Source organism: Miniopterus natalensis, chromosome 1, assembly GCF_054644295.1.
Source record: "Miniopterus natalensis isolate mMinNat1 chromosome 1, mMinNat1.hap1, whole genome shotgun sequence".
Taxonomy (NCBI): Eukaryota; Metazoa; Chordata; class Mammalia; order Chiroptera; family Miniopteridae; genus Miniopterus; species Miniopterus natalensis.
The window spans coordinates 34,355,261-34,382,446 of record NC_142081.1 but is presented as its reverse complement, the minus strand read 5'-3'; the positions used below and the strand labels follow the sequence as shown (position 1 = coordinate 34,382,446).

General features: G+C 36.5%; 1 protein-coding gene across 2 annotated transcripts in view; it reads right to left on the bottom strand.

The window, feature by feature from the left end:
• Positions 1–2,240: 2,240 nt before the first annotated feature.
• The window catches only part of WDHD1 (WD repeat and HMG-box DNA binding protein 1), a 56,990-nt gene continuing 32,044 nt past the window's right edge, over positions 2,241–27,186 (bottom strand). Inside the window, exons 14-25 of one of the 2 annotated variants that reach the window (XM_016198143.2) lie at positions 25,163–25,300; positions 23,828–23,984; positions 18,210–18,324; positions 17,455–17,586; positions 14,580–14,800; positions 14,365–14,483; positions 13,207–13,263; positions 11,201–11,244; positions 10,640–10,807; positions 8,418–8,548; positions 5,703–5,841; positions 2,241–3,931 (exon numbers count right to left, since the gene is read on the bottom strand). In XM_016198143.2, the coding sequence (XP_016053629.2) occupies positions 3,731–3,931; positions 5,703–5,841; positions 8,418–8,548; positions 10,640–10,807; positions 11,201–11,244; positions 13,207–13,263; positions 14,365–14,483; positions 14,580–14,800; positions 17,455–17,586; positions 18,210–18,324; positions 23,828–23,984; positions 25,163–25,300 (1,622 nt within the window). In that variant the 3' untranslated portion in view covers positions 2,241–3,730. The remainder of the gene's footprint in view (positions 3,932–5,702; positions 5,842–8,417; positions 8,549–10,639; positions 10,808–11,200; positions 11,245–13,206; positions 13,264–14,364; positions 14,484–14,579; positions 14,801–17,454; positions 17,587–18,209; positions 18,325–23,827; positions 23,985–25,162; positions 25,301–27,186) is intronic. The other variant, XM_016198144.2, reaches the window with a different exon arrangement.

Below are 27,186 nucleotides of genomic sequence, written 5' to 3'. Positions count from 1 at the left end.
ATCAATGACACTCTCATCATTGATGTTTCATCTCTCTCTCTCCCTCTCCTCTCTTCTCTCTGAAATCAATAAAGATATGTTTAAAAAAATAAAAATAAATAATAAAGTCAATTGATTATGGACTTTAACACAATCTATAAAATACCCTCATAGCCACACACAGGCTATGTGATTGACTGAATAACTGGCAACGGTAGCCTAGTCTGTTGACACATAAAACTGACCATCATAAGCCTCTTACCTTTTAAAAATCTGTATCATGTAGTTAATAAATTCCTTTGCATCCCTAATACCAGTTACTTGTGTTTTTTTAAATCATGATTAATCTTGCCAGGTATTTTTCTAATTTATTAGTGTGTCAAAAAAACAACAGCTTTCTTGCCTGGCAGGCATAGCTCGGAGGTTGAGCATCAGCCTAGGATCCAGATCACAGTTCGATTCCCGGTCAGAGCACATGCCCAGGTTGCGGGCTCGATCCCCAAGGGGGCGTGCAGGAGGCAGTCAATCAATGACTCTCATCATTGATGTTTCTCTCTCTCCCTCTCCCTTCTTCTATTTGAAATATATATATATATGTGTGTGTGTATGTGTATATATATATATGTATGTATGTATGTATATGTGTACATATATATAAACAACTTTCTTGGCTTTGTGATTCCATTATGTTTATTTTCTATTCCATCAGTTTTTGCCCTTTACCAAGAACTTGGCATCAACTATAAGACCACCTCCAGAAAAAAAGGCCACACTTTAAATTTTAGGCTTGAGGTTTTTTTAAAAAAGATTTTAAAAATTGATTTTGAGAGAGAGGAAAGGAGAGAGAGGTAGAAACATCAATGTGAGAGTGAAACATTCATCAGCTGCCTCCAGCATGCCCCCTACAGGGGGACTGAGCCCGCAACTCAAGCATGTGCCCTGACCTGGAATCGAACCAGCAACCCCTGCATGCCTCCCCAATCAACAGAGCCACACCAGCCAGGGCGAGTTTTCTTTTTTTAAGATCTCTGTGGAGTATGAATTTGAACTCACACCTATGTGAAAAAAAATATGCACAGAAAAAAGCCTAATGACATACACATGTTAAGTGTTTATCTCTGGATGTTAGGATTGGGGATGATGTTATTCCTCATTCTTTCCTGTATTAAAAAACATGTACTCTTAATAATTAAATGCAAGGCAGGATTCTTGACTGATCCTACTACATTGGGGCTGGGGGGAAAGGCTAAAGGGCACTTCGGGGAAATTTTTAATATGAAATATGTTAGGCAGCAATATTCTTATTACATTTCTTTCGTATGATACTGTACTTATGTAGAAGGCTATCTTTGTTCTTTGGAGATACATGTAGTATTGAGGGGTAAAGTGTCATCATGCATATTTCAAATGGTTCAACAAAAACCCTGTTTATAAAGCATATACGGGAAAATGTCAATAAGTCAATCTAGATAAAGGGTATCCTTGTGTTCACTGTACTATCTAAAATTTTCTGTAGGTTTAAAAATATTCAAAATAAAAACCTGGGGGAAAATTATATCCTTCTATAATATAGCAGCTGGAAAACAAGAGAACCCGTAAGACAACCAGCCACTGATTGAGATGTTTTCTACGTGGATGGGTCTCATCCTTTGCCTAAGGGGATCTGTGCCATGTAAGCGACGGTGGCTCACCACAGTCTGCTGCACTGATATGAGAGGCTGTAGATTACCAGTCCCCAGAGTTGGCAGGCGTAATCCAGCGCTCATTCACTTGCTCTCTGGAATAATTAGATAATGCCCTTTTGATGGGTGTAAAGCTATAAAATAATCTCCTCTTTGAGAAGTTTTTGCTATTGGAGAATAAAATTAAGCATATGACAAATTTCTACAGTACATAAGCTCAGAATAGGCAAAATTATTGATATCATAACGATGGTTAAATTATTTCCATTTCCTACCATTAAGTCCCAATTCTCTGAAACTTTTTTTTTTTAAAAGAGGCTTAATCTTATATAGCAAAGGTATAAAGATAATGTTTCTTGGTTTCAATGTTCTGATTTGTAAGTTAAACAAAGTCTCTACAAAAACCTCTCTTTAGCCAAATAAAAGTAGGGGATTAAAAAAACCTTTTGCAAATCCTTGGTATTATCAGGTTCCTATGGATCTGAAATAGAACACGCAAGGATTATATCCTTAAGTATTATATACTACGCATAATAAGCAGTTGAGGAAATAAAAACAAAAAATGCATGTCTACAAACATGCTTTCCAAAATATTATAAACCTTTATTTACTTCAGGATCTTGAGATCAAATTCGTACTCACAATCAAACCAAATGACAAAGCAAGAAGAAATAGCCAATATATAATAATAACAGCTGACATTTATATTAAACATCACTATGTGCCAGAAGCTAAGTACTCTTGTCTCATTTCATTCTCACAACAATCCTATGAAGTAGATTCTATTATTATACCCATTTTACAGATAAGTGGACAAAGGCAGAACTTGCCCAAGGTTACTCAGACGGTAGGTACTGCAGTGAGTTTTCAAACCTGGGTATCTGGCATTGAAAACTGTGTTCCTAACCACTGTGCTGTAATGTCTCTCTCTAGATACTAATTAAAAAATCAGAAATGTATTCCTTCCTAACCTCAATCATAGTGAAATAAGGAATATCCTTTGGCTCCTATACATATAAATTAATATATTTTGTTCCTTCCAACCTACAGAACTATACTTGATGTTGAACCACCAGATTTTATTTTACCACTAACCACTCATCCCCATCCCTGTACCTTGCCCTCATTAAGTGGCTGTATTTGTATTAAGTTCTGCTTAGAATAACCAAAAAAAGTACGAAATAATTAAATCTTGTTCCTCAAAATAAAAAAAATTAAACATTTTCCCTAATTCTTTAACTACTCTCTTATCAAGGCTTCAAAGACTTGCTCAGAAAAGTACCACTGATGTTCATAACCAGGGTACCTTACCATGAACACATTATGCCAGGGGCAGACTATCAAAACACTGCCTTCAATTATTCTCTCCTGTGTGTATAATGTATAGCAGGATGGGAGTGGTGGAGGAAATTATGGTAATAAATATAAAATATATATTTTAAAAACATTTCGAACCCATGGGAATACAATGTTAAGGCCATATCAAGCTAAACATGAAAATGTGAGTTTTATTTTTTAAAAACTAGGCCATGCAGACAATTAAAAGCCACATAAGAAATTTTCAAAACAAACAAAAAGTCTCATCTACAAAATTATTTACATGTTTAAGACCCATATTAAAAAAACATGGCCCCCTAGGTCCAGTATAAACAGAGAGTAGTCTACGGTAACTCGCTTGGGAATCGAGCTACTGTGGTACTTCTGAGCACATGACATAAACCGAAAGAGGAAATCCCTACACAGTATTTCAATGCTCAGAGGTTTTAAGATCTTGGCTTTGGTGGTTTTGAAGAAACAAACTGGGACATGCTAGTGGCCTCAAATCAGTGACCACAACCATAAGCTTCTGAATGGCCCTCCATTTGGAGAGAGCAATCTGCAGAAATAACAGTTTTTATACATTCCCTGCTACCTACACCAGTATAATTACTAAGTTATCTTACAAAGACAAACAATTGTCTTTAACTTCTTTTAAAAACATAGCGTTTCCTAAAGATTTTTTTAAAAGTCCAGATTCATCAAAGATGAGTAAAAAAAATCCATCACTTTCCTAAGGCCACTTCCTTACTCTATTCCTGCTTAAATGCAAAAGCTGACAGTTTCTGATTCGTAGAAAGATCTAAAGGTTTTTGCTTTTTAGGCAAATTCAGATTCTCCTTTGCTTTTTCTTTCTGGTATTCAGTTTCTTCACTTTTGTCAGCCACATGTTTTCGCTTCTTTGCTTCAGCTCCATCACTTGCAGTTCCACCTTTGGCCTTGGTAGTCCATGCCTTTGTAAAAATATAGGAGGAGAAAAGATTTTTACTCAGTAACAAAAAAAATAGGAAGAAAATAATTAAAAAAAAAATTTTCCAATTAACATTCTTGTATATAAAGTAGCATAATTAGCACTTGAATTGGCAAACTAATCATTAAGAATTCTCATTAAGAATTTCTTATTACTTAACTGCAGAGCACATTTTAAAAATTTACATTCTACCTCTATAATATTTCAATCTAAACTCTGCTTGCATTTAACCATATTAAGTGCAAAATACTTTTTAAAATGAAACTTTTCATTTTGAGATTGTAGATCCACATGAAGGAAGTAAGACAGAAAGATCCTGTGTACCCTTTACGCAGTTTCCCTAATGGTAAAAACTTGCAAAACTGCAGTGCTAGATATTAACATCGACAATCTCCTTTTACTTCTACCTGGATGTGTGTGTGTGTTTGATTCTATTGTAGGTTCATGTGTTTAAACCACATTCAAGATACAAAACGGTGTCGTCACCACAAGGATTCGTCATGTTGCCCCTACTCCTCAGCCAGGCCCCAACTCCTGGCAATCAGTACTGTTCTCATCCCTGACTCATTTCATCTGTCTCTTAAATCTCTTTCAATTTATAACAGTTCCTCCTCCTCCTACTCTATATTCTTCCCCACTCATTTATTGTAGAAAAGGGACCCTTTGAGCTGTAGAATTTCTCACATGAACAGACTGGATGTAAGTAAATGTTTAAGATTTATCTTTAAAATACTGACTACAATTCTAAGAATTCAAAAACAATTACAACTTTGCCAACTTGCTTTCAGAGGCCATTTTACCTAATTCATTAGAATTTTTATCCTTTTATAAATACTTGTAAAAGAGTGAGAAACACAAAATTGCTGACAAGATTATGAATGAGGTTAGAGTTGGTTAGACCAGTTTCTAGCTTCCTCATTTTGCAATACCTTTACTCATAAAGCCAGTTTATCAAGGCAAGAATCTATGTCACTAGGTGCAATCCCTGGGAAAGCGAAGTCTCAGGATTTACTTGATACACCACACACACTCCTTCCCACAGCAACAGAAAGCTGCTTCTAGCCTTCCATCACATAGCAGAAATTTACATGAGTAATAGGTACACGCCACCTGTTCTAATTTCCATCTGAAAGGCCAGAAAAGAACACCAGAAGTAGTATTCTCAGTTAGAATTCTAAGTAAATAGCATTGATAAAAATTCTGCTTACAAGACCCCAAAGTCTAGTCTAAAAATGTGAATTAACTTCATTTTTACTATTAATTTTATTTGCTTTTAACATATGACTAATGCACTTTTTCTTGGGATATTCCCCTAACTTATAATATGCAGCAACTTATAACTTATACAGATGTATAAACGATATACCTGCCCCCAAATTAACCATTAGCACTAAGTAATAACTACTATATATCCTTGTGTTCCGGGCTGACATTTCAGTTAATTTCCCCTCCACCCATAGTTCACTGAAATGTATTCAATTTTCAAACAGAAAAGGGTATTTTCTATATGAATCTTTAAAACTTGTGAATTCATGGGGAGAGATTAACCTAAGAACTTATATGCATATATGCATAACCCATGGACACAGACAATAATGTGGTGAAGGCTGGGGAGAGGGGTATAGGGTGGAGGGGATCAATGGGGGAAAAAGGAGGACATTTGTAATACTTTCAACAATAAAGATAAATTAAAAAAACAACAGAAAAAACATTGTGAATTCACTAAGATTCAATCTCAGCACAATTATCCTTACCTTCCTTTCTTCAGTTGATAATACTCTAAATCGAAGCATTCCTTCTTTTATTATGTCTGCTTCATCTGAAAAGTCAGGATTGTCAGACAAAATATTACTTCTGTTTTCTTCCAGCCACATCTGGAACCCAGTCTTTGGCCTAAAATAGCAAAATCATGTGAGAAAATTTTATGCTTGAGACACAGTTTAAAGTGCTTTATGACTTTTCAGGTTAGTAATCAACCATTACTCTTTACATAGCTATATAAAGTAAGAGAGATACAATTAAGTTACACTTGTTAATACTCATACTACATATTACTTAAAACTACCTGGAATAATGAACTAAAAAAAATTTTTTTTAAAATCCTCACCCAAGGGTATTTTTTCTCATTGATTTCAGAGACAATGGAAGAGCAGGAGGGAGGGAGACAGAGAAACACTGATTGGTTGTGTCCCGAATGCACCCTGACCTGGGCTGGGGAACAAACCTTCAACCCAGGTAACAAGCACTGACCAGGAATCTAACCTGAGGCCTTCTGGTGCATGGGATGATGCTCTAACTCACTGAGCCACACCAGCTGGGCAAACTAAAAATTTCTTTGTAAGGTCAATTCAAAGGGATTACTTACACCTTCCAATTACTTGTACCTTCCAATTGCAGCAACCATGAATTCTGCATTTTCTACTTTTTTTTTAAATCCTCATCTGAGGATATTTTTCCATTGCTTTTTCAGAGAGAGTAGAGTGGAGAGAGAGAGAAACATTGATGTGAGAGAGACACATTGATTGGTTGCCTCCCGCACTCAGAGTCTGCAACCGAGGTACGTGTCCTTGGCTGGAATCGAACCCGGGACTCTTCAATCCATGGGCCAATGCTCTAACCACTGGGCAAAACTGGATAGGGCTCAACTCTTTTTTATTATTACATTTTTTAAATATATCTTTATTGATTTCAAAGAGAAGAAGAGAGAGGGAGAGAGAGAAACAGAAACATCAATGATAAGACAGTCACTGATAGGCTGCCTCCTACATGCCCCCTGCTGGGGATTAAGCACAAAACCCGGGCATAAGCCCTGACCGGGAATCAAACCATGATTTTCTGGATCATAGGTTGATGTTCAACTGCTGAGCCACGCCAGCCAGGCTCAACTCTTTTTTAATGTTGACAGGCTCAAGTGCTCTAATCTCACTTGGGTTTCTCTGGCCCAGAAAATTCTTCCATGTAGCCTTGGCAAGCTCTTTCTCCATTTCCCAAACCAGCTATTTAAAATCTTCAGGATTTCTAACAAGCTCCTTAGCCATCCTCTAACCCTGGCTCTCACAGCTGACTTGGGAGTGTGGGTCCTTTCTTGTACCATCATTATGTAAAACATGGACACAGCAATTTGTCAATTCACTTCTGACACAATTGTCTTTAGGTCACAAGTGAGGGTTTAATGCAAACATTTAATATTTACTGAGTACTTTTTTTCTGTATATCCAGTTATTAGTATAAAAAACTGAATCTTAAAATATTCACTATTTAATATCAAAATTGAATTCAGAACAAAATAGGAAAAATAAAAACCATAGCTACCCCCTCAAATTATACTGGTTAACATAAGGTGCTGGTTAAATGAAACACAATAGTAAAAATAAAACTATGACTTTTCAATTTAACTGATGCATTTCAAATAAATCTAGCATAATAGAGATGAAGAAATTTGGTAAAATGTTGCAATGGCGGACAAACAGGACGTAGACAAACAGGAACTCCCATATTGTTAGGGTGTATAAAATGATAACAACATCAGCGCAGAATAATCTGGCAATATCTATCAGAATTACAAGTGCACATTAACTTGAACCATATAGGAATCCATAGCTATATGTTTATGTGAGAACATTCATATAAAGTTATTCATTGCAGTACTACTTGTACTAGCAAAAGATCTTTTTCTACCAGTAGAGAACTAAATAAATTACAGTATATCTATTCAATGAGAATAAAAAGATGAAAGAAACTGTAGTAATCTGAAATGACTGGCAAAAGCTGCTAAGTGAAAAAGAGCAATGTACAAAACAATGTGTGTGCTACCATTTCTGTAAAATTAAAAAAAAAAAAAAAAAATAGACCAATGTGAGTGTTTGTACATGCATAGATTAATTCTGGAAGGCTATATAAGAAACTTGTTGCAGAGAGGAACTGGGTAGATAGGAAAGAGATTTACTCTTCATCACACCTCTTTTGACTATGTTTATCTCATGTAACTATATCATCTATTAAAAAAAGAATAAATTTATAGTCTGTGGCCAGGTAGTTCACTGGGTTAGAGTGTGATCCCAATACACAAAGGTTGTGATTTTGATCCCCAGTCAGGGTACATACAGGAATCAACCAATGAATGCATAAATAAGTGGAACAAGTTAATGTCTGTCTGTCTCTCTCTTTCCCCTCCCTCCCTCTCTAAAAACAATAAAATTAAAAATTAAAAAAGAACTAATTATATAGTGTCCTAATAAAATGTATCTACAATTTAAAACACATCCAATTTATCAAAGCCTACTTTAATAAGTAATGTAAATCAGCATTTGTGACTTCCTTAACGTTTTAAGTATTCAGAATGCCCACTACCAGTGTCAATGTGTGATTTATAATAATGAATAACAGCTGCATAATTTTGTATTGCTGCTTCTGTGTGCCTTTTACAGGAAAACTGCATCTGAAAATACTAAATTTCTCTATGTACTGACCTTTGGTTTTCAGTGTTTTGGGGACACATAGCTGGGGTTTCAGATGATGAATTTTTTGGATTTTCTTCTTTCACTTCCTCAGTCTTATCATCTTGGAAAGTTCTTTTCTGGAAATAGGATGCTGCAGATGCCTATAAAAACAAACATAATAATACTGCAACAAAATCTAGTATGGTTCTATATGTTACAAACAAGTTTTGGAAAATGTGGAAAAAGATTTATAATTATTTAGAATTCTTATACCAACATGTTAAGTCCTGAAGTTCTCAGTTGAAAATAAGCATGCATACACACAAAACCCAAAAAAACTGTATTTCAAGTTCCATGTTTTCTAAATGAATAAAATTATATGAAATGCAAAAGATAAATAATAGATCTATTTTACTGATGACAAATATAGGAGGAAATCTGGGAGGCAAAATCAGAATACAGAACAAAGAAAGATTAGAGCAAGGTACACCAGTCGTCATTAAATAGAGATATGCATCAGAACCACCTGGGAAATTTTTTAAAAAAGTACACACAGATGCCTGAGTCCCCAGAGTCGGAGTATATGTTTTTAAAAAGCGACTCTGAAGCAAAACCGGAATTGAGAAATTCTGCCTTCACTAGACAATCAATTATAAACAACTGAGGAGAAATTTACAGAAAAAGAACTAAATGAAATGGAGGGAAACTACCAGATACAGAGTTCAAAACAATGGATATAAAGATGTTCAAGAAACTTAGTGAGAACTTCAAAACCATGAAAAAGGACTTAGAAACCATAAAAAAAAGAAACAGCCAGAAATGAAGAATACACTAGCTGAAATGAAGAATAATTTACAGGGAATCAACAGTAGAGTAGATGAAGTTGAGAAACAAAGCAGCAATTTAGAATATAAATAAACAAAACCCACCCAATCAAAACAGAAAAAAAAAAAGCAATAAAAAAAAAGGTGAAGATAGTGTAAGGAGCCTTTGGGACAACTTCAAGTACACCAACATTTACATCATGGGGGTGCCAGAAGGAGAAGAAAGAGAGCAAGAAATTGAAAACCTATTTGAAAAAATAAATACAGAAAACTTACCTAACCTGGTGAAGAAAACAGGCATATAAGTCCAGGAAGTACAGAGTCCCAAACAAGATGAACCCAAAGAGACCCACCAAGACACATCATAATTAAAATGCAAAAGGTTAAAGACAAAGAGAGAATCTTAAAAGCAGCAAGAGAGACAGTTAGTTACCTACAAGGGAGCTCCCATAAGACGGTCAGCCGATTTCTCAACAGAAACTTTGCAGGCCAGAAATATTCAAAGTGATGAAAAGCAAAAGCCTGTCTCGCCGAGCATAGCTCAGCTATTAAGCATCAACCTAAGATCCAGGAAATCACAGTTGGATTCCTGGTCAGGGCACATGCCCAGGTTGCGGGCTCGATCCCCAGCTGGGGTTATGCAGGAGGCAGCCGATTAATGACAATTCTCTCATCATTGATGTTTCTAGCTCTCTCTCCCTCTCCCTTCCTCTCTCTAAATCAATAAAGATATATTAAAAAAGAAAGAAAGAAAAGCAAGAACCTACAACCAAAATTACTCTACCCAGCAAAGCTATCATTAAGAACTGAAGGACAGATAAAGAGCTTCCCAGACAAGAAAAAGCTAAAGGAGTTCATCACCACCAAACCAGTATTATATGAAATATTAAAGGGTCTTCTTTAAGAAGAAAAAAAGATAAAAAATATGAACAATAAAATGGCAATAAATACATATCTATCAACAATTGAATCTAAAAAAACAAACAAGCAGAACAGAAACAGACTCACAGATACAGAGGACATTTTGACAGCTACTAGATGACAGAGAGGCTGGGGGGATGGATGAAAAGGTAAAGGTATTAAGAAGCACAAACTGATAGTTGCAAAATAGTCATGGGGCTGTAAAGTACAGCATAGGGAATATAGTCAATGATATTCTAATAACAATGTGTGGTGTCAGATGGGTACAAGAATTATCGGGATGATCACTTAGTAAGTTATATAATGTCTAATCACTGGAATGTACACCTGAAACTAACATAATATTGTATGTCAACTTGGGTTGAAAAATAAAAAAATGATTAAATGGCAAACAATGTATATATAAACAACTGGAGCCTCCTGTCCCACACCTGAAACAGTGAACAAAACTAAAGTAAGACAAACAGATCTCATGCTTTCTGCAGATGTGGGTAGTTGAAACAGTACCTGCTTAGACTTTGGCTTTGGAACTAGCGGCTTTATTACTGGAGACTTTTCATCATTTGCAGCTCGATTAAGTACAGATTTCTTATATGATTTGTTCATATTGTCTAAAATATTAGCAGAACGTGCTGAATTCACTGAAATGGTTGGCTCTTTAGAACTGGCTGATACCTAAAGAGTGAACTTGTATTAGCATTTTGTTTAAAGAAGAAAAAGAATCCCAATAAATTTATTTTTCCTTAAAATTTTTGTTAAGTTTGTATTGTAGTCTCATTTTTGGAACTGAGTACATTTGGTACAATCCAAATTAAGACTTATCCACATATTCCCAAATACCACATCCCCTAGAAAAATAGGGAGTATCTTTCAAAACCACAGGTACTTAGAAGTAGGAAATATAACTTATAGCCCAAGTGTGAACCTGTGCTGCTTTTATCTTTGTTTTCACAAATATCTGCTGCAGTCTTTAATGCCTTCAATCTGGGGAGGATCATCAGGTGGTTTGAAAATATTTCTCTGCATGGAAATGTATTTAAATAGAAAATATCACTGGAAAGAGTTTACCTTGAAGGGGTTTACACGTCCTTGGTTGCTAGAAGTAACTGCACCTTGCATAAGGAAAAAACCCTCACTTAATAGTGGTAAAGCACAGAAGACGTCTGACTTCTGTAATAATAGATGGAATATTTAAATCTGTAGTATATAAAAATAAATGTATTTTGAAACTTTAAAACTATTAACAACTATATATGACCTCCTTCCTATTTCCAAGACAAAATAAAAGCTTTTAGATGGGAACCACTGCACCTGGCCACTATAAAATACACCGACACAATACAGACAGGTCTACCCTTTTCTCCTCTTACCATGTAAGAATGATGTTTATTTTAGCTAAGGTTAGTAATTCTTCTCCTTGTGCTCTCCATCCCACCCCCTCCTGTTTTGTCGAGAAGCCTGTCCTATCAATGGCTACACCACCTTTGACTTTTCCCTTTTTATTGGCTGTTCAAGTTTCCCAACTTAAACAAACAAAAAACAAACCCTCTCTACCCCACATCCCCTCCAGCCACCACTGTCTCTCACCTCCCCACATACAGCCAAACTTCTCAAGAGCTATCTACATGGCTATTCCTATTTCCTCACTGCTCATATGTTCCAACATCCAATATAATATGGCTTCCAACCCTACTGCCCACCCTACAGAATCTGCTCTTGCTAAGAACTCAAACTCTAAATAGCCAAGTCTACTGGGTATTTTTCAATCATCTTATTTGCCCTCTCAATAGCATTCCACATAGCTGAGTGTTCCTTTCTTCTTGATGCGGTCTCCTTCCTTGACTTCTCAGATTACTGCATCACCTTGGCTTACCTCCTTCCTCTCTGGTCTTATTCTTTTTTGATGGTTCCCCTCCCTCCTTCTCCTTCCTCCTCTTCTACCTCATGTTTAAATGTTGGGAATTCCCTAGGCCTAACCTCATTTTCCCCTCACTTTACATCCCCCCTAATGGCCCATGCCCATGGTTTAAACTGCTATACTTAGGTCAACGATTTTCACTTTATAGCTCCATCCCAGAAACGCTACCTTCCTGACCTCCTGACCAAATATCCAGTAGTAATTCATCACCTTCCTATACAAAACTGCATCTCCCTGGTGTATCCTGACTCAGTAAATGGCATCATCATCCACTCAAGTACTACTGAAGCCAAGAAACTGAGTCATTCTTCACACCTGCACTTCCACACTCTCTACATCATCTTCTGAACTACCTCTTCAATTCTTCCCTTCTTTCTACCATCCCCACTATCCCAGTCCAAGCTACTATTCAATGTCACTTGGACTGCCTCTGTACTCTTTTTATATGCATTCCTCCTCTGTAGTGTGCCATGCCATGCCCCTGCTTAAAACCTACAGCCTCCCAGCAACCTTAGAATAAAGATCAAAATCCTTACAATAGACCATGTGAATCTCCATGATTTGGCTCCTGCCCACTGCTCCAAAACCATTCAGCACTACTGTTTCTTTGCTCTCTGTGCTCTTCACACCACTCTTTTATAGTCTTCGCACATGTTCCTCAAGCCCACATATTTTGTCCCTGCTTCTACTCCCACCCACCTTTGTCTACCTTACTCTTATTGTTCAGTATCTGTTTTCAACACTCCATTAAGCCTTCCTTGGAACCTCAACCCACTTCCTACTACTGAATAAATTACAGCCAGCTGTTATATGCTCTTTAAATACTCTGTATACATTTTTAAAGATACTTTGTTTACTCAAAGTAATATATGTACATAGTTTACAAAGCCAATTAGTACTATAAGCTTCATACAGGGATCAACCATGCACATTTGGCTGATTCTGTCTCCATCTAGTCAAATACCTGACACACAACAGGCATTTAATAAATATTTGTTAAATGACCATAATTTCACAAACATCTCCGATAAACAACAACAAAACCCAAATAAACAAAACAAAAACCAAGACCTAAAGGGTAAAGTATATTTGAATACCACTTTAGAGACTACTTGCAACATTTTCTTGATATTACAAAACTACAAATATTTCTTACCTGACTTAACAGCTGGCACATCAGAGGAATCTGCACTTTTGGAAAATGGGTTCTGTCCTATGGAATAATTAAGGTAATACAACATAAATGGAAAGATAAAGCCATCCTCTGTAATCAACAGTTAGATGTCTTGAAAAAGTATGGGTACAGCAGTTTCCCCTTATCCATGAGGGATATGTTACAAGACCCCTCGCAGATGCCTAGAACCAAGAATAGTACTGAAACCTATACATACTATGTTTTTTCCTATACATACAGGGTAGGGCAAAAATAGGTTTACAGTTGTTTGTATGGAAAATAAGATAATAATTAACAAATAATAATGTACGAATAAACTGTATTTTGTGTACTCACAACTGTAAACCTACTTTGGCCCCATCCTGTCTATACCTATAATAAAATTTAATTTATAAACTTATAAATTAGGCACAGTATGAGATTAGCAACAAAAACAATAAAACAGAACAATTATAACAATATACTATACTAAAAGTTATGTGGACGTGGTCGCTCATTTCAGGCGATCCTTGCTGAAGTCTTCCACAGGCTCAGTGCTTTCTGGTACAACACGCTACCATCAACCAGAACACTTTCTGTTCATGTCTTCCACCACGTCTTAACAGCACTTACCACACACTGTGGCCATTAATTTTTGTAGTTTGAGGTGTCACAGCAAAACTAGCACAAATTTCTTTTTTGTTCTTACCATAGATCTTATTAGCAAGCTCAGCACACAATTTTTTCTTTCCTTATGAAGTTGAGAACTTTTACCTTTTCACTTAAAGAACTTTATAGCTTCTCTTTAGCATATATGAATTGCCAGCATCACTACTCTCATGTTTTGGGGCTATTAGTAAGTAAAATGAGAGTTACTTGAACAGGGATAATTCACATCCCAGTTGGGATGAATCAGACAGTGCAAGATTTCATCATGCTACGCAGAATGACACAATTTAAAATTTATGAACTGTATATTTATGGAATTTTCCATTTAATATTTGAGACTGCAGTTGATTGTAGGTAACTGAAACCACGAAAAGCAAAACAAACCATGGATAAGGGGGATCTACTGTATTCAATTTTCCTAGCTAAGTAAATTAGGGAAAGCCCCACACATGATATTTCTCATCTTTAAATTGCCTTAAAAATGTATCTTACCATGCCTAAGTACTTCTGATTTTTCTTCTGTATCATCAGCTTCTCCAATATCTTCTGTTTCTTCTTCAACTTGATTTCTGAGCCTTGGCTTGCTCCACTCTGTAGGAGTATTACAGTAACTAAAAGACAATATTATTCAATAAAGACCTATATGCAAAGACCACATTAATATTCAGAATGGTAAAGAAAAATTCAAACAACTGAATATTCCTTACCCAGCATTCAGCTTTTTTCTGAAATCTTCTTCCTCTTCCTCCTCTTCCACCTGTGTTGCTGCCAATTCTGCTGCCTTCTCTACAGCCAGTTCGCTAAGTTTTTGGGCCAATATTAATCTCCGAGAACGAGAAGCATACTTAATGGCTAAATTCACAGCATTTTGAGTCATGAGATCAGCAAGTTCCACACAACGAAATTCCCGCTCCAGTTTACAGGAAAGCTAGCCCAAAAAGGAAAGCAAAACAAAACCAAAAAAGAAAAAAAAGAAAAACTCAAATCACATTAAGTTAAACTTTTAAAAAATAAATAAAACGAATAAAACTGAGAAAAAAGCTTTCTAGATAACATATCTCATTGATACTAAGATGCACATTTCTACACATTTTAACATCTCTGAAATTGGGAAGCATGTACTAGGTCAGAGTTTAATTGGCAATATTTTGTTTTCTGCCTCAATGGCTTAAATGAATAAAATAATAGTGCATTTTACAATCAATAGCCTAGATTCAATGAGCTATGACATATCATTTTAAGCTATTCATTGCAAGGCAAGTAAGAGATTCATTTAAAATTCAAATGTGGTTCTCCTAAATTTGTTTTTCCACCCTTGCCAAATAGGGTAGCAAATTCAAAGGAGGAATAAATTGTAAATTAATTCTTTGTTACTACTATTGCCCAGAAGTGGAGTACAAATGCTACTAAGTGAATCTGGGAGGGGGCAAGTAGATTTACCCAAAAGTTTTAAAGTGTGATTATGATCTCCAATTACCAGAAACAGTTATTCGACCTCCCAAATTAACAACTTCCTTTACCTTGCTTTATTTTTTATATTTAACAATATAAAACAAAGGACAGTCATTTAACATCTCTTAGAAAACACTGACTAGTTTTCTTTTGGTATAAATTTTGACAACTCAAAGTGAGACAACTCAAGTACAATGTGGGAAAAATTAATACTTCAAAGACTACTAAGAGTCTCATAATTCATAGGGTAGAAGGACTATTTTGTTACTTGGACATCCCATGTCTAACTCATCAGACAGAAACTTTAGATAGTCACCTGCAAGTCCTTCTCAAATTTTCTAGTATCACTTATCTATAAGCAGTACTTCTCAATCAGGGTGGTACTCTTGCCACAGCGGGCATTTAGAAATAAAAGGGAGTATAGTAAGTCCTCATTTAACATAGTTGATGGGCTCCTGGAAACTGTGACAGTAAGCTGAAGAATGTATAACAAACCAATTTTACCATATACTAACTGATATAAACAAGAGTTGAGTTCCTACCGTATTATTTCTGGGCACAAAACATCACCAAAACATTTTCTAAATAAAGCCCCAAAACAGTTCTAATATTAAACACTGAAATAAATGTGTGCTATATATATATGCAAGAAAGATTAATAAAAATGAGTGAGATAATTATTTGCTAACCCGCTATTACAGTTCAGGGTCACGGGTGGCCAGAGCCTATCCCAGTAGCTCAGGGCACAAGGTGGGAACCCACTCTTGAAAGGATGCCCTTCCATCGCAGGATGCACTCACCCACACACCCATTCACTCACTGTGGGACAATATAGACACACAATTCACCTCATGTGCATATCTCTGGGATGTGGGAGGAAACCAGAGTACCTGGAGAATACCCACCCAGACATGGGGAGAACATGCAAACTCCACAGACAGCAAGCAGCTCCTGTTGGGAGTTGACTTTTATTTTTTTCTCATCAGCTATAACTTACTGACATTGAATGAAATATTATTCAAGGACCTGCTATAGTAAGATTCTCTCAGTAACTAGGTTGAACAGGCATTTGCCAGGCGTTCAGGAATGCCAAAAACCTCAGGTATCCTCCTGAGAAATACTGTTCCAAAGGAAACACTCCTGTAAGACTAAATGGTAAACAAATTAAATGTTTCCTTGAATGTGTTATAGGAAGTAAAAAGGTTACTAGTACCTAGACCACAAATGACACTTGATAAAAAGAATAAAACTTACTCTACAATAAATGAATTAAATTTCTTTAGTACTACACTCAAGGCAGTGTCACAGAGAGGTGACAGCAGTGAATACACTTTTTAGAGACTGTAGTTACAATGAGCTCTGCGGTCTTAGATATCACTTTTCCCTCAGAAGTCTTTTCCCTCAACTTTCAAATGAAAAGTCTAGACCATTTACTCTTTCAAGAAATACTGAGGACTACTGTATATTAGATAACATTAGATGGCCACTGCCCTCAAGGGGCTTACAGCCCAGTGCAAGATGAGCGAAGAGGAAATGGTATTGTACTCCTCTCCATAAACCAATCTGTGGTGAGGACACTAGCATGAACCTTATGTTTCAAAAGTTCATTTATCTCCAAAAGTAAAAGTACTTAAACATCCCAGGAACCAAACATGGCCACTGGCTATAGATAAACTTTTACTATACACAGTTATCTAAGGATGACAAAAAATAGGCCTATCTAAAAACTTTATGAAAGTTCTTAAGACTGCCCACCCTTGGTTTAAAAGTCTAGGAACTTTGTTGCACAGGATAAGAGCAAGAGCTAGACTCCTGGTTCTCGTATTTTATTAAGCATCAAAATTGCCCAGGTCCCGTTAAAACAGTGCAGTGGGTAAAAACAAAAAGGGAGGTTGAACTATAACAGTTTATTACTGCCTATGATCTTAGATACAAGGTAATGTTTTAACTATTTTAAATGTAATGTCAACTGGAAAACAGAACTTTTTTAAGGGGGAAAAAACACCACCAGATAAAACTTAAGAATTCTAGGCTGTGGAACTCAGGTATGTGGAATTCACATACCTTTAAGAGATTCAAACTTAGAAAAACATTTAACTTTAGTTTTTTTCAGTATATTTATTTACTTACTGCAAGCATTTTCAGTAAAAGTTCCTGTTGTTCTTTTATTGCTTGATTTTTAGTGCTCTCTTCATATTCATAACCATTTTCAGCTAAATAATCAAGGTGGTTGTGAAACATAATTGAACGCCAAAACTGTTCCTATAAAAGTGGAAAAAATTGCTGAGAGTCAACTATCACTTAATAACAGGTATTAAATATTTATCTTAACATGCCCATTTCTGAATATTTTCTGAAATACTCATCTCTATAGCATCAAATTGTAATTAATGTGATACTACAACTTGACTTCATATCCTATCCTTAAAAGGGGGAGAGGGCAGGGAGAATATAGCATTTTAAACAGTTTCCTAGCTATTATAGTTAATGCTCAGCGAACTTGGGAAACTAGTTTTTAGAAGCCAATTTGCTTCTTGTTTCAAATGACTTTTGATGACACAGGGCTAGGACTAGGATGAATCAAGCCAGGTGCCTATAGCACAATTTATGGAGGCACGCCTTCTCAGGACTTGCCCGACCCTGGCGGTGAGTGCCTTACACGCGTGAGGCACTAAGGACACTACCCATTTACCTCACAAAGTCCCTGGCAGCAGTGATGGCAATCACGTGCCTGCTGATCATAGGTGTCTCCTTCTCTGCTACCTCTATCTATTTAATTATAAGGTAATGAATACTCAACACTGGTCATCAGGACATTTTTAAGTGGTTGTGTCACAGGCAGTGTGTTATCAAACTTAGAGTGCCAAGGCAAGACTTCCACATACCTCCATTTGTCCTTTCTCCGTTGCACTCTGACAATAAGGAAGCTTAAAGGATAATATAGCCACAGCAGGGCGTGGGAGGGTGGGAGGAAACCGAGAGCCTTTACAAGGAATGCATCTGTCAGTAAAGAAGAAGTCTCACCGTAAAACTCTTATTTATAACATTAAGTTAAATATGCCTCTTTAATATAATGACATTCACTAACAAAATGAATCATCTTACTTGAATAAGCATAAGATGGAATAGTAAAAATCCTTATAGGTTCAAACTTAACCCTGTAAGATAAAAAATGTGAATTCTTTCATTCAAATTACTAAATAACTTGACTCCTGGGAATAACATTCAAGATATTCCTGAGAAGAACCTATACCCTAAGAACTGCTAAAAACAGTTAACTAATATACTCCATTTGACACTAAAAATGTCCATAATGGAATATTTGGGGATTCTGAAAAGATACAGAAATATTACCCAGCAATTCCTCTACAACTCTCTACTAGGTCTGATTTTGCATTTTCTAAGAAGACCATGTTCTCTCAATCATCCCACTCTGCCACCCACTGCCTTCAAAAACACCCCTGACATTGTTTCATAATCTGCCAACACAACAGAATTCACTAGACATGAATTCCTGTCACCTTACAACTACCAAATGTATCTGCAACTGTCTATCTTCTTCCCTTTCACAACTGATAAAATGTCTTACCTTCCTATTTTAAACAGGTAGTCTAAGATCACTTTTTTGAGGATTTCATTCCTTCGATTATCTCCTTTTCTTACATTGTCAATCTCACCCTCTTTACTGAATTTATTGCTGAAAGATTACAAAATTGGTATAGAATCACCCAAACTAAATAATCCCTTCCTTAACAGCCTTCTTTCTTTCTTTCAATTATTTATTTATTAAATCCTCATCAGAGGACATTTTTTCATTGATTTCAAAGAGGATACAGAAACACTGATATGAGAAACATCAACTAGTTGCCTTCCATAGGCATCCCAAACAGGGATCACACCTGCAACTCAGGTATGTGCCCCAACAGGGAATCAAACCCACCACCTTCTGGTGTATGGGACATTCCAACCAACTGGGCCACACTGGCCAGGGCTTAGCAGCCTTCTTTGGATTCCACCCCCATCTCTTCTTTGCACCTGAACTTCTTGAAAAGAGTTATCTATATATTATGCTTTTATTTCTTTACTTCCCATGCTCTCAGCTCACCCCAATCTGGAATTTAACATTTTATCATGTCATTAAAAGCACTTTTATAAGGGTCACCAATAACTTCCATGTATCCAACTTAAAAAGTCTTCTTGAACTTCTATTCTTATTTGACTCAGGTTTTTGAATTACCTTTCCTTTTTTAAAAAAATCCAACTTATTTAATTTTTGAATAAGAAATACATTTTACATGCACAAAGTGTAAAAAAAAGAATACAGAGAAGTCTCCTACACTACCCACTGAGTTTCTTTCTACCAGGTAACTTGTTAAGTTTCCTCTTTACTCTTCCAGGAATTCTTTGGCATATAAAAACAAATACAATTATGTATTCTTATTCTCTCTCCCCGTTTATACAAATGATACTCATTTCACTTACCACATCTTACAGATCTTTCCACATTACATATAGCGTCCTTACACTTTTTTAAAATGTCTTTACTGATTTCAGAGAGAGGATGGGAGAGGGAGAGAGAGATAGAAACATCAATGATGAGAGTCATTGATTGGCTGCTTCCTGCACAGCCCCCACTGGGGATCGAGCCCACAACTCAGGCATGTGCCCTGACCAGGAATTGAACCTGTGACCACCTGGATCATAGGTCGATGCTCAACCGCTGAGCCACACTGGCCGGACCTTACCCTTTTTAAGTAATAGCTTTATTAAGATATTAGAAGCCCTGGATGGTGTGGCTCAGTGGTTAGGGCATCAGCCTGCGCACCAGTGTTGCATGTTCGATTCCCAGTCAAGGGTGTGTACCTGGGTTGCAGGTTTATTCTCCACCCTGGTCAGGGCATGTGGAGGAGGCAACCAATCGATGTGTCTCACATTGATGTCCCTTCTTCCTCCCTCTCCCTCTCTCTCTCCTCCCCCTCTCCCCGCCCCCTTTTCACTCTCTCTAAAAATCAATGGAAAAAATATCCTCAGGTGAGGATTAACAGCAACAAAAAAGATATAATTCGTATACCAAAGTTCACATAGAAAGTACCACAACCATATGATATCAGTGTATAATTCAGTTTTTAGTATATTCAGAGGTATCTATCACCACTATCTAATTCCAAAACATTTTCATCACCCCAAAGAGAAACCTCACACCCATCAACAGTCAATCCCTATTCTCCACTGCTTTCTCCCCAAAAGCCCCTGGCAACCACTAATCTACTTTCTGTCTCTACAGATTTGCCTATTCTGAAGATTTTCATATAAATGGAATCATAATATGTGGCCTTTTGTGTCTGGCTTCATTCACTTAGCATGTTTTCAAGGTTCATCCATGTTGTAGCATGTATCAGTACTTTATCCCTTTTTATAGTCCAATAATAGTCCATTGTATGGACATATACCACATTTAACTTATTCACTCATCAGCTGGTGAACATTTGCATTGTTTCCACTTTTTAGATACTATGATTAACTCTATGATGAACATTCAAGTACAAATTTTTGTATGGATGTGTTTTCAATTCTCTTGGGTACATACCTAGGAGAGGAACAGCTGGTTCATATGATAACTCTGTGTTTAACCTTTTGAGGAACTGCCAAAATCTACCATCTTACATCCCGGCCCAGCAATGGCTGAGGGTTCCAATTTCTCTGCATCCTCACCAAGACTTGTTAGTGTCTGTTTTTTTGATTATAGCATCCTATTGTGTTTGAAGTGGTATCTCTTTGGTTTTGATTTGCATTTCCCTAATGACTAATGATGCTGAATATCTTTTCATATGCTTACTAGCCATCCACATATATGATTTGCTCCACCCTTTAAAAAAATTACATAGTACTCTAGTGTATAAATGTACAGAATTTATTTCTCTATTCTTCCAAAGGAAATTTAGGTTTCCAATCTTTTGCTAATATTAACAATCCTTCCATGTAGGATATCTTTTACATGTTTTATTTCCCACATTTGCTAACAGCAGTATTTCTTAAACTTTAATGTGCACACAAATCACCTAAAGATCTTGTTAAAATGGAGGTTCTCATTCAGTAGGTCTGATGTAAGATTCAGCATTTCTAATAATCTCTCTAGTGATGCTGATGCTGTCCATGGATCAAACGCTAAATAGCAAGCACTAGTATATCTGTAGGAGAAATCCTAAAAGCAGAATTATTGGGTCAAAGGGCATATGCATTACTAATTCTGGTAGCTCTTGACAATTTGCCTTCCATAGGGATTTTAACCAATGTGTACTCCCATCAGCAATATATAAACTTAATACTTCACTATAGCTTCACCAACACTATGAGTGTTATCAAATTTTTAGATTTTTCCAGTTTGATAGGTAAAAAGAGAATTCTCTTTTTGGCTTTGACTTGTATTTATCTTTTTAGTGACATCAATTTTCTTTTCATATATCTGAGGGCCATTTTTATTTCCCAGTCTCACTATTGCCTATTTCTTGAAATAGTCTCCACTGAGAGCATCTGTTACATGGCTCTCTTCAGATAACTTTTTTCTTACTTCCTTAGTTAATGCTCTTTTCTTCTCATGCAAAAGTTCCTACTCTAATACCTGACCTCTAAATGTTGGAATTTCTTAGGTTGGGTTCTGAGACCTTTCCCCCTCTCTCTTTAAGTCATCGAATTTATTACTATGACTTTAAATACCTTCTATATTCTGGTGACTCCCAAATTTATATCTCCAGCCAAAATTTTTCCTCTGAATTCGAATTATATATCCAATACCTTCTTTTTTTTTTTTTTTTTAATAAATCTTTATTGATTACAGAGAGATGAAAGGAGAGGGAGAGAGAGATAGAAACATCAATGATGAGAGAGTAATTGATCAGCTGCCTCCTGCACACCCCCGACTGGGGATCGAGCCCGCAACCCAGGCATGTGCCCTGACCGGGAATTGAACCCCGATCGCCTGGATCCTAGGACGACGCTCAACTGCTGAGCCACACCCGGCTGGGCTCCAATACCTTTTGATAGCTCCTTTGGATACTTTGCATTTCAAACTTAACACACCCAAGAGAGAATTCACTTTCATCTCCCTTATCTATAAATGGTTCCACAATCCACCTAGTTGCTTTTAACTAGAAAGACGGATGTCATTATTGATTCTTCTCTTTCACTCCCAATTCCCAATCTAACAGCAAATTCTATCTTGCATCTGCTTTTCTTCATTTCCACTGCCTCCACACTAGTTCCAACTATTGTTTTAATTCAGTTATGACTACATTTTCCTCAGTGTTTCTCAATGAAGACACTGAAAGCATTTGGGATAATCTGTAGTTGAGAAAAACCATCCTACACACTACAAGATGTTTAACAACCCTGACCCCAGCTCTCTAAATGCCAGAGTAATCCCTATCATTGTAACAACTGAAAATAATACCCCACATTTACAAACATCCCCAGAAGGGATAAATCCCCCTGCTGAAAACTGGTCTTCCTACTTCTGGCCTTACCCCTGCCAATCCATTTCCATCATACTTTTCTTTTTATGACATAAATCAGATTACACCATTTCCCTAGATAAAACTCTTGAATGGCTTCCTGATACACTTCAAATAAAATCCGTTAATGTAACATGTGTCTAACTTTCTGATATCATCTTGGATTTAGGCCCCCCCCACCCCTTGATTCTTATATGCTAGCCACATTTAGATCCTTTCAATTCCTCAAATACATCATGTTCTTTCTGACCTCAGGGCCTTTGTACATGCTATTCACTCTACATGGACTGCTTTTCACCCCATTCTTTCATAACAGATTCCTTTGTCTCATATTAAATGCTACCTCCATTAAAAGTCTTTTGTGATCACTACACCTAAAACATGCCCCTCTGTTATTCTTTATCATGGATCTGGCTGAGATTAATTAATGGCATTTATCCCAAGTAGTAATTAATATTTAGTTGTTTCTGTTATCTGTCTCCTCAGACTATAAGCTCCAGGAAAGCAGAGACCTCTTTGTTCACCAAGTACCTACATGTCATTGACAATCTCTTAGACCAAGAAGTTATCAGGTGTCAAAATAGAGGAAACTCTTCAACATGATGCTGAATGGAGACTATATGGGCTGAGAATTCTACACTTGTAGTAAACTATTAAATTACACAGCTCTGTTACAATAATTAGGCTAAAAATCTCAAAAAGCAGCTAAATTATATACATTCAGTTCTAAATCATATGTAAAAATAAGAGGTTGTAATAAAAGATGAAATGCCATGTCTAACCTGAACTCCCCTCCCTATCAGGCTGAAGTGATGTTATAGTCACACTAATAAACTTAAGTCCTATTTTGTTCAATAAGCTCCAAGTCAAGCAATTGGTTGAAAACTTCACAGTGAATATAAACAAATTCTTAATTTAGTGAATATAGAAAGTAAGTAAATGAACTAAAGTGAAAGACAAAGATACACTTTAAAAAGCATTTTCTAATAGCCCACCTCAGTTGCTGGGGATTTTCATGGATACCAACCACCCAGTAGTGATCAGATTTTCCTTTGCAGTGTTCTTTCGTATTACATACAGGAGTCCATGTATTACCAAGCCCTCTGTTAAGCATTCGAACAATGCCTTCTGAATCCACAAAACAGGGGGTACCTATACATCAAGAGAAAAACAAACCACTTGGGAGACGTAGCTACGTATTTGTTAAATAAGTACTATTTTAAATATACATACCAATGATTCAACTTTCAATTTGAAAGTAAACAGAGAAAACAAAAACAAAAGGCAAATAATCCAAGTTTATTTTCTCACAAAAGTTCATTAACCACATAAAGCAAGACCTCACAGAAAAAATGCCTAACATGACTGAAATTTACCCAAATAAAGAGAAAAAAGGAATAGTTTCAGTTGATACTATGCCATCTACTGGAACACAGCAATATTTTCAAAAGCCAATTTCAGTAAAAAAATTAAACTTAAATCTGAAGCCTCCCTGGTTAAGAGAGAATTGGAAAAATACCAAAACCTGATACAAGGTAAAGATGCAGAGAATCTGTCTTCAGTACTCTTCTTTCTCCCTCTTTCCTTGCCTTATTACTGTTCTGTCCCCCAAATCCAAGGTAAGCATCCCTGTTTCCCACCTAGTCTGCATCCGTCTCAGGAAGTGCACCGTAAATTCCCTAATTACCCATTTTCTTTTCTTTAAATTTATCTTTATTGTTCAAAGTATTATAAATGTCCTCTTTTTCCCATTGATCCCCTCCACCCTGCACCCCACTGAACTATTGTCTGTGTCCACGGGTTATGCATATACACATATAAATTCTTAATCTCTCCCCACCCACCCACCCACACACCCCTGCCTTCCCTCTGAGATTTGTCAGTCTGTTTCATGCTTCTGTGTCTCTGGATCTACTTTGTGTAGTTTATTTTGTTTATTATATTTCACATATAAGTAAGATCATGTGATATTTGTCTTTCTCTGACTGGCTTATTTTACTTAGCACAAAACTCTCCAGGTCCCACCATGCTGTCTCAAAGGGTAAAGGATCCTTCTTTTTTACAGCTGCATAGTGTTCCCTGGTGTAAATGTCCAAGAAGATGCTTGATATGATTTCAGTCTTCTTGAACTTGTAGAGACTTGTTTTGTGTCCTAACATGTGGTCTATCTTTGAGAATGTCCCATGAGCACTTAAGAAAGTATATTCTGCAGCTTTGGGGTGAAATGTTCTATAAATGTCAATTAAATCCATCTAATCTTGTGTGTCATTTAGAGTCACAACTTTCTTCTTGAAAAATGTCTTTAATATAAATAAATGAATTTGTCTTGCCTTCAGCTGAAAATCCAACCCATGCAAGGTAGGATTTCCTTGTAAGAGGGAGAGGATCACCGTGCAAAATCTGTTTTTTCTTTTTCCCCATCTCTAGCAGATGAACTCCAAGGCACTGATCCCCATCAAATCCTGTTCCTAGTGAAAAAATATAAATACAAATCAGATATCAAAGGTTATTTCCCTATAATACAGTCTAAATTATATTCTGTGAATTGAAATGATTTTGTTTCTTAGATTAACTAGCACTACTTTTTCGAATAACCCAACTAACTGAGGCACCATTCAGGTATTAGAGGCAGAATACTATGTTATATGGACTATTTATATAAAGTGGTTATAAGTGGTAAATCATTTACTCAAGAAATATTTACAGAGAGCTTATAATGTGCCAGGCACTGGGGCTACAATGGTAAACAAGACAAAGTCACTGTTCTCGTGAAATTCATACTTGGGTAGGAGAATACAAACAAATGAATTAAAAAATGAACAAACAAAAGAACAAAAAAATGCTAAGTGCTATCAAAGAGTTAAAGTAATAATGTGATACAGAGTGACAGATTGAGTGGTCAGTTTAGACTGGCTAGTCAGAGGTGGCCACTGAGAAAGTGAAATTTAAGCTGAGATATGAACTGAAAGTTGGAGCCAGCCACCAAGTGTTAGGAAGAGGAGCTCTATAGTAGACCAAGAGGACACCTCATGAAAACATCCTAAGGTGGGAAAAAACTTGGTGAGTTTGAAGAACACAAAGAAGCCAGTATGGCCAGAATAAGTAACAACAGAAAAGGTGGCAGGAGATGAAATTGAAGAGGCAGGCAAAGGTCAGACCCTGTCAGCTGTGATAAGAAATTTGACTATTGCCCAGCCGGGCATGGCTCAGGGGTTGAGCGTCGACCTAGGATCCAGGCGATCAGGGTTCGATTCCCGGTCAGGGCACATGCCCAGGTTGTGGGCTCGATCAATGGATCTCTCATCATTGATGTTTCTGTCTCTCTCTCTCTCCCTCTCCTTTCCTCTGTCCGAAATCAATAAAGATATATATTTTTAAAAGAAAAAAGAAATTTGACCATTATTCTAAAGCACAGGAAGTCATCAGAGGAATCTAAGCGAAGAGGTTACTGTTTTTAACAGATTACCCAAGCTGCTATATGGAGAATGAATTTTAGGATGCAAAAATTGAAGCTGAAAGACTGGTTAGAAGACTGTTGAAACAGCTGAAGAGATGACATCTGGGCTGGACTGGAATTTTAGTGGAGGAGATAAAGAGAGAGATTTTAAGTATGTTGTTCCAAAGAATTGACATGATGATATATTATTGACAGTTGACTTGGGGGTGAGGGAAAGAAAAAAATCAAGGATAACTCTTACATTCCTGGCTTGAGCAGCTGGATTGATCGTATGCTGTTTACCGATATGTGGTAACTAAGTAAGAAGCAAGTTTGAAGGAAAAAAATATATCAAAGGTTTTATTATGACCAAGTTAAGTTTGACATGTGTATCAAACCTATATAGGGATTTCAAGTGGGCAAGTCTGAAAACACAAGAAGAGAGTAGGGCTGGTGATATTAATTTAGAAGTCATGGACACAGGATGTATTTAAAGACATGGGTCATAATAAGATTTCCTAGGATAGTTTCTCAAATTACATTTTTTGAGTTATGAATCATGAAATCAATTTAGAGTTGCGACCATCATTTAAAGAAACATAAAATCAAAGAGTAAATACTGTCCATGAGATTTTTATTTCAGTTACATTTGCAGGTATGTTCAGAGTAGCAATATAGAATGTAGTTCTTATTAAGGCTAAGCAGTCAAAACACTGAAAGATTCTGTCCTAAAGAGTACTAAAGAAGAGGGGCTGTGACTAAGTCCTAGAGCATTTCAGGGGTCCACATAGAAGGAGGCACCAGCAAAAGAGCCAAAAGAGCTATCGGTGAGGAAAAAAAAAAATCAGGAGAGGAATGTCACAGGAGTCAAGACAAGAAAGTATTTCTGACAGAATTATTCTTAAAAAATAAGCATAA